The 8,337-nt window shown below is 46.8% G+C and overlaps 1 protein-coding gene across 2 annotated transcripts in view; it reads left to right on the forward strand.

The window, feature by feature from the left end:
• LOC116691523 (nuclear factor of activated T-cells, cytoplasmic 1) overlaps positions 1-8,337 on the forward strand; it is a 67,847-nt gene that overhangs the window by 41,049 nt on the left and 18,461 nt on the right. For both annotated transcript variants that reach the window (XM_032519218.1, XM_032519219.1), the window contains exon 9: positions 2,977-3,633. In XM_032519218.1, the coding sequence (XP_032375109.1) occupies positions 2,977-3,633 (657 nt within the window). The remainder of the gene's footprint in view (positions 1-2,976; positions 3,634-8,337) is intronic.

Here is an 8,337-nt window from a genome sequence, read left to right on the forward strand (position 1 = left end):
TTCCAGACCGAGCTGCAGGGCGAAGTCAAATGGCTAGCAGAGTGGGCGGGGTTTACGCAGTCTAGGAACTTGTGACTTAGTACATCAGATTTGTTTGTTGTTTAAAAGGTCATCCAGAGAAAGCTACAGTCACCAATATTTGCATTTTCTTTCTTTTTTTTCCTTTGGTGTAAATGTATTACTAATCAGAAGGAAATTGTAATTTCCCCTTGTGGGACTAATAAATGATACATTAGGTTAGGATTTTTGTTAGGTTAAATATGAGTGGGCTCAGTTCAAACATTCCTTTTGGATATTTCAAGTACATCCTTAAAACCATGACATTCTTGAAAAATAAGACATTGTTTTGTAATATTTTCACTCATGTTGCTGTAAGAATATCTTACATACATGTACAGTATATCAGTTTTCAGGATCCACCAAGCTTGATGATAATTTAAAGGTTCCATGTCATGCTTATTATCAGGTTCATACTTGTTTTTTGGGATTCTACTAGATTACATGATTACATGCTTTAATGTAAAAAAATAAATAAAAAACCCATATTTTTTATCATATTGTCTATCTGAATATACCTGTATTCACCCTCTGTCTGAAACACTGTTTTATAGTCTGTCTCTTTAAGCCCCCTACCCTAAAAAAACCCAGTCATCTCTGATTGGTCAGCAATTCTGGGTCTTTGGAATCTGCGCTCTCCGTGTCCCTTGCAGCCGAGGGAATGACTCTAATGACACTTTCTACCAATATATAGTTTAGTTGTGACAAATGTACGGAAATCCTGACAGTTCGTTTAAAAAGCACCATTTTTGAATATGGGCTGTGTGCATTTCTCTGTGGATTGAGCATTTTGATACGCTCAGTGTATTTAAATACCATCTCAACCTGATGTAAAATCGCACTTTTTACAATATGGGGCTTTTTATGTTCTGACGTTATTTAGCAGGACTTTTAAAAAGATCAAATGAGGGAAAAGGTCAACATGTGGTTTAATTTACGGACAATACTAGCCTGGAAATCCAGACCCAAATTCAAGATATTAAGGGTCTGGCATTAAGTAATGTAAGTCGTCCATCTTGAGGGCGGCACCAATTGTGCATTTGAAAATCTTACGGCACGCAATTGGATAACACTACGACCAATCACAACAATACATGGAGTGACGTATCCAGAGCCCCATATGCTACCAGCGGAGCTAACTGGTAGCTTAGACTGTCGTCATCTGTTTAGCTCGCCTCTGGCCCCGCCTATATCAGATACACCAGTGCGATTGGTGCAGCTCGGCTACAAGGGCATAGTTAATGAGCACCATTACTCGATGCCAGAGTAACTCGCTGAGAAAATTCAAACTGTGCTCCTGCGGGAACTCTGGATTTCCAGGGTAGGACAATGCAGTCCTTGACTTGAATGCGAAAATGATCCAATTTGGTTATAACCCTTCCACATCACAACTCTGGCATCACACATCTTGGCTCCATAACACTGTGCCATCCATTCCTAATAAACGGAGGCTCACATGAGACAGAGAATCACTGAGGGAAGTGGCTGTGGCTGTAGTGTGAACCATGTGACTGGCTTGTTACATTCCCCAGGCTGTGGAGACAAAGGCCTGTGCATCATGGGACTCGCCTTACAATGCTCCCCCAGACACCAGGCCTGGTCCTGGGACTTGATAGCAGACAGGGCTGACGTAAATGGGCTCCCTGCTGCATAATACTGCAACTGCACCGCATCTCAGCACCCCAGAGGCGTGATTCAAGTCTATTCCCCACTCCCATATAAAAAAAATAACATATTGAAGAACAGCCTTTTTTTTTCATAAGAGAAACTAGCGCCTCATACATTCTATTGAACCTTTGAGCAAACACACCGTTCAGACAGACATCTGATTCATATTGACATCTGTACGCCTTTAAATAAATGTCACTTAGAGCAAGTTTAGCCAAACACTGTTAATGGTTGGCATCAAACGCTCACCACACCCATTAACACATTTTAACAACGTGTAGAAATAGAAACAGTGTGTCTATTGTGACTCAGAAGCCTTTGCTATGCATCTGGGTATCTTAACACTGGCCTGTTAGTTTAGTGCTGGCACAGTCTGAGCACATGCACTAACATAATAACTCAGCAGTGAGCTTGTTAATGTGGATCCCTCTCCATCGCTCAACACCGGGCCTATAGTTCTGTTTTGGAAATCTCAATTAATAGAAAGTTTTTTTGTTTTCCAATAACTACTCTTGACAGTGAACAGGAAGCATGTGATACCTGTCCGTCAGAACGAATCAGGAAACTGTGCAGACGGTCTGCACCGGATTAGAAATTAGAAGAGAGGAGGCAGGATGATCAAGTGGGGTCACGGCACTCTGCTGCATTAGCTGAGGCCTGCAGCTCCTGAAATCACAGGCACAGCTCTACAGCCTCTTAAGGAGCTCAGACGGCCTAATCAAAATCAAATCATCTCCTTTGGTTCACTCTCTGCCTCTATCTTTCGGCCCTTAGAGAAACAATTACTCCTAGAATGTGGAGAAAACCTTGGGGTCCTGGGCTTCTTGAGCAGCAGCAGCAGCAGCCCTGTGCTTTATAGTAGTCTTTTTATTGGATATCAGAGCTGGAGGAGAGTCCAAAGAAAATAGGTCTTATTCATTATTAGAGCCAGCTGTGGCTTTCCACACTGATGACTCATCCATTTTTTTTTTCTTTCCCCCCTATTCTTTACTTTTTTTTTCATGGTGTGGTAAAGAGCGGTGGCGGTTGGGAGGCGTGAGGGTTTCTCAGTTAGAGAGCTCAGCCAAGTTGACACCAAGCCCATATCCACTGGTGGTTGTTTGTTTGGATTATGGAGGGTATCGCAGCCACAATTGTGCCTGCTCACTGCTTTTGCTCAGCCGCACGCGTGCACTCATTGCGCCACGTGGATTCCCTGCACGTTTTTTAATATATCTCCACCTTTCTTTCTACTTTTTTTTTTCCCACCAGTGCCGATAATAAAGACAGAACCCAATGATGAATATGATTCTCTGGGGACTGCGAGACTGCCCATGCATTCAAAGCCCTATTACAGCCGGCCCAGGCTCACTCCCATCATGCCCGTAGCCGATCCTGACGCCTGCCTGGTTGGTGGTTACCCCCCCTGCCCGCCTCGCCACGCTGCAATGCCATCGTCGCCCCTCAGCTCCAGCCCCACTCTGCACGACCTGTCCCCCGTGGCTTACAGCAAGTGCCTTCCCAACAGCCCCACCCATGCGGCACCACCAGGCCCCGTGGTGCCCCCCATCCAGGAGACCCCTGGCCTCCCCAACCTCGCCCACCCAGCATCGCCAGACCACAACTCTCCCCTAGGGATGCTTCATTCCCAGGGCAGCCCAAACCACCTCAACAGCACAGGGCCCCATGGTTACCACACTATGTATGCCAACAGCAGTCCCTCGTCCTCCCCGGTATCCCACCCTTCCACCCCCGGGGAGAGCACGTTCTTTCAGGCCTACAGCCCGAGTCAGGCTCAGCAGGCAGCCAGCTCAGCCCAGCCCAGAGGGAGCTCACCCAGCCTGTTACCTGAGGACGCCAGCCCCCCTTCGATGGCCGTCACCGTCAAACAGGAGCCCCAGGAACTGGACCAGATGTACCTAGACGATGGTGAGTTACGAGAAACAAGGTTTCCATTTGCTAACAATTAGAATGACGGGAGGCATTTTGTGTTTTTCAAGATGAAAGCCTCTCTTTATGAGCTCTCTATCTATGCCAAAAATGGCTGTTTACGTAGCACATCACATTTATTTAACACCTTTTGCTTATCTGCAAGCCACACATAACCGCACCCTGCTGCACCTCTCGGTATTTCCTGATGAAATTCATGGCAGCAGATTTACGTCACATTTGTTTAATTTTAGACCCCGGCAGATTTATTTGCTTTTGGTGCAACGTGCGGTCCGGCTTATGTTGTCCAAATGTCTGCTTTACTTTATAACGGTAAATTGCCTTGATGGGACATTGAAACAATCTGTCAAAACATCAGAGCCGCGAGGTCAGCCGGGGTGCAGCAGAACAAAAACAGTGGCACACGCGTAGCCAACCAAACTGTTGACACGGCGACTAATGAAGGAAGCAAAACAATGGCTAGGGGTTTCCTGAACCGAGCCATCTCTCTGGGAGGGATGCCGTGAGGCGGAAGGCAGAGGCTTTGTTTTCCCGTCTTTTCCCCGCGGAGTCGACACCACGCGGCTGTCGTCATCAGGGGAGGCTGCGGGTCACTGGTCTCCCTCTGGCAATGAAACCAGTCACACCCAAGGGACCATATGGTCGAGTTTACTGCCTCCTGTGTCCATCGTACATTACGTCTCTCAGGTCACCACCAACCTGTTATCTGTGTTAGCAGAGGCTCCACTTGTTATCACATATATTCATAGAGCGAATTGATGGAATAGTGCCAGTTTGACATTTTAAAATGCCCCTGAATTGTAGCGGAGGTTGAGTGAAGACACCAAACTCAAGGAATATCACCCTGTTCAGCAAACTGATGTAGAGTGTGTATGTGTGTCTGTGTGTGTCTGTGTGTCTGTCTGTCTGGCTGTGTGTCTGTGTGTGTCTGTGTGTGTGTGTGTCTGTCTGTCTGTATGTGTCTGTGTGTGTGTGTTTGTGTGTGTGTGAGTGTGTCTGTCTGTATGTATGTGTGTGTGTGTGTGTGTGTGCGTGTGTGTATCTGTGTTTGTCTGTGGGTGTGTGTGTCTTTGTGTGTGCGTGTGTGTGTGTGTGTCTGTGTCCGTCTGTGGGTGTTTGTGTGTCTTTGTGTGTGTGTGTGTGTGTTTGGTGAGGGTGTGGTGTGTGTGTCTGTTGTCTGTCTTTCTGTCTGTGGGTGGGTGGTCTTTGTGGTGTGTGTGGGTGTGTTTGTGTTGTGTGTGGTGTGTGTGGTGTGTGAGGGTGTGTGTGTGGTGTATGTGGTGTTTATATGTGGTTGTTTGTGTTGTGTGTGGTGTGTGGTGTAGTGTGTGTGTGTGTTATGTGTGTTGTTGTGTTGTGTGGTGGTGGATGTGGGTGTGTGTGTGTGTGTGTGTGTGTGTGTGTGTGTGTGTGTTCAATCAGCCGCTCTAGGAGCAGAGGGGTGATGGGCCTGAGGGGACCAGGGGTGTTTTGCTATGGAACTGTAATTGAGTTGAAATGCACTTGTCAGCATATCTGTCAGTCCTGATGAGTCCCATCAGTCCTCACCTCATAAACAGACAATGCAAAGATGGGGGGGGGGATGACTGTTTGTTATCAGCTCTATAAACTAATTTCCAACTTTTCTTTCCTGTTTCTTTTCTCCTTCCTTTTTTTTCTCTCTTGTGTTTACTTTTGCCTCATTTTCTTCAGTTCATGTAGCCAAACTGCTCCTTTGAAACTCTCTCGGGCTGTTTGCAATAGTTATGGCATGCAGGAGCTTTCGTTTCAGCATTAATCGAATAGAGTGAAACTGTAGCTTTCGTTAGCATTTTGTAATAAGGTTGGCAAGGGCTCCTTTTACACCAACAGTATGAAGATATGCCCAATGTACATAGCAGAGATAAGGTGAAATCATGTAATCTTGTTTCTCTTCCCCACAGCAGGCTCTATCTGCCTCCAACCCGGTGGCCAAATGTATTCAGCCAGTGATTACAGTTGCATTAGGGACGTGCAGGAATGTGTATTGATTGACCAAGGACAGTGAGGCAGCCCCTTTGAAAAACCTCAATGTGCTGCCGTTTTGCATCACCTAACGTCTATGTGAGCATCTGTGGTGAGCTCCTGGACTCCCTGTAAGTGTGTGGTGGTAACAGCATACTCCAAAGGCCTCTATTGCTCCCAGGCCCGACCCCCCCCCCCACCCCCCTCTCAAACCCCTCAAATGAGCCCTAAGCTAAGATAAATAAGATCGGAAGGCAGCTCACAGGGCGTCCCGCTCCCTGTCCACACGCATTACCCCCGTATGTTAGCGAGCTGAGCGCTCCATTAGAGAGGGAAGACAAGCGGATGACCTCACCACAGCGGCGGTGATTTAACGCCAGCCGCGCGGAGTAGCGTTCCTCCCCCAGCAATTGGGGGCCGGTGATTCGGAGTCTGCGGGAGCACACTTGATCTCCCCCAAGAGTGGAGTGCCTCCCACGCTCGAAACGCTGAGGCCTCCGGCTCTCATCAGCCAGAGGAAATGTGTCTCTCTGGCCGGGCCCAGGTTTTACGCAGCCCCTGAGAAATCACTCAACTTATCAACGGTGAGCTACTGTACCGCAAGGAGCTTGGATAGTATGGAGGGAGTCTGAGATGTAAACCCCCCTGGCTGCAGTACACAGTCTCCATTGTAATGTGCTAAACTCTTCCCTCTGCTGTGATAGAAGCTTAAAGTGCAAGACATGAGGCGATGATTCTGGTGTCTGCATTGAGGTTTTATCTATGTTAAAGCAGCCTTTTTTTTAACTCACATCCTTCAGCCTCACTTGTTTTAGCTGGAATACAGATCAACCATAGAAATAAAATAGATAGAAAGGCCATTTACTTGCCACAAGTCTGTTTATATGGAAGTTTGAGACTGTCCCTCCCCCTAAAAATGCCCACATAAGACATTATGACTCATATTTAAGTTTGTAGTGGACGCGCCCTTTCGTCACGGTAGTAATGACAAGAGCAAAGCAGGAAGTAATGTGAGTATAGTATAGTATAGTATAGTATAATACAGTGTAGTATAGGAGCACCAAAGTACGCAAACAGAGTAAAGTAACGGTTGTGGAGTGGTCTAACAAACACAGGACCTTCACCCAGGAGACCATGGCTTGTGTCTGGCGAGTTTTATGGACTCTGGTTTAGATATGAGGACGGAAAACTCTTCCGTGGGTCGCCTTAGAGGGTAGGAATAAACGGCCGATCGTCGTATGGTTTGGAGAACTTATTGGGAAGTTTGTAAAGTAGTTACTCCGCTGCCCTGGCAACAGCACACATAACAATGGCTGCCGCCCTGACCATTCTGCTACATCAATTTGAATGGGGAATGAACTTTCTATCTTTTTCATTTCTATGAGATCAGCTTGTTGACTCACCGTCGTAAACAAATTTACGGAGGGACTCCCATAAAACCGAAGTTTTCTGACATTTCCAACTTACTCACAGCCCCACTATCCACTATCTGTACTTCACCAGGCACTTGGCAGTGAGCAAAACGCACGTCAAATGACATCAGTGTATATAACAATAGAATTTATGAAAAACACATCAGCGGCATTTCAGTTTGCCGTATTGGTCGTACTAATTGTGAACTACTAAAATGACGGAATGCTTTGTCACACGTCTGAAGGAGCCGTGACAGTGACATCATACCCCGTCTTGTCTCAAACAACTCCGGACACACATGTCCACACACACAAATGTATACTTTTGATCTCAGATGTGGCTTTTTTAACACAAACTATTTTTGAAAAATCGCCCCACATCACTTGCTGCAAATCCTTCACACGGACCCCTTTACTATTCCTGGTGTTTATAGATAGTTTGCTGCGGATGTGTGCGTGTGTGTGTGTATAGCAGAAGTAGTGGGCTGCCTGTGCTAAGAGTCTGTTCCTGAAAGGCTGCTGCTGTGTGTCCTGTCTCATTAGCTGCTGCTGTGATGGGTGATATCATGAAGTGCACCCGAATGCAGCACGCAGCTAAAAAACTAGTAGCAATCAGAAGGCCAGATTTCTACCAGCTGCTTCTCTGTGAAACAGAGGGCCCTTTTTCCCCAAAATAAGAAAAACACAGCGTGCAACGCAGCCTCTGCCCATTTCTGACATTTGACATATGTGCTCTGATTGCCTCGTGTTTCCGTGGGATTGTTTCCTCCCCAAATCAAGGTTGGCGCATTTGAAACTCCTGTACTTTTAATAGGCTTCTTTTCTCAAAATGAAAAACCCAAATTGTTGTCAGCCCTCCTTTCCTCCTTCCCTTCAGTCCTCCAACAACAACAACAAAAAGGCATTCTAACCTTCCTGAGGATCTCCGTCCACCACCGGTCCTTCTGAAGGCAACCCGAGGCTTTCCTCATGGAAACTTTTACACATCCTGGCAGGTCGCCCAGACCCCAGGACTCCGCAAAAACCCCTAATGATGATTGAGAGCGCGTCCGCACCGCGCTGAAAACATGCTGAGTCGCTAACATTGGAGTGCGCCGCAAGGCTGTTTCTGGGATGGGGGGGGCAGAAGAGAGAGAGAGAGGATTTTGGGTGGGAGGGAGATGGGGGGGGATTCATTAAAGTGGAGGTCGACCTGTCTAATGGGACTCACTATGGCAGAGCTACTCCTGTATGTTTAGACGGTGTGTGTATGTGTCTGTGTGTGTGTGTGTGTGTGTGTGTGTGTGTG

Source organism: Etheostoma spectabile, chromosome 6 (genome assembly GCF_008692095.1).
Source record: "Etheostoma spectabile isolate EspeVRDwgs_2016 chromosome 6, UIUC_Espe_1.0, whole genome shotgun sequence".
Lineage (NCBI taxonomy): Eukaryota > Metazoa > Chordata > Actinopteri > Perciformes > Percidae > Etheostoma > Etheostoma spectabile.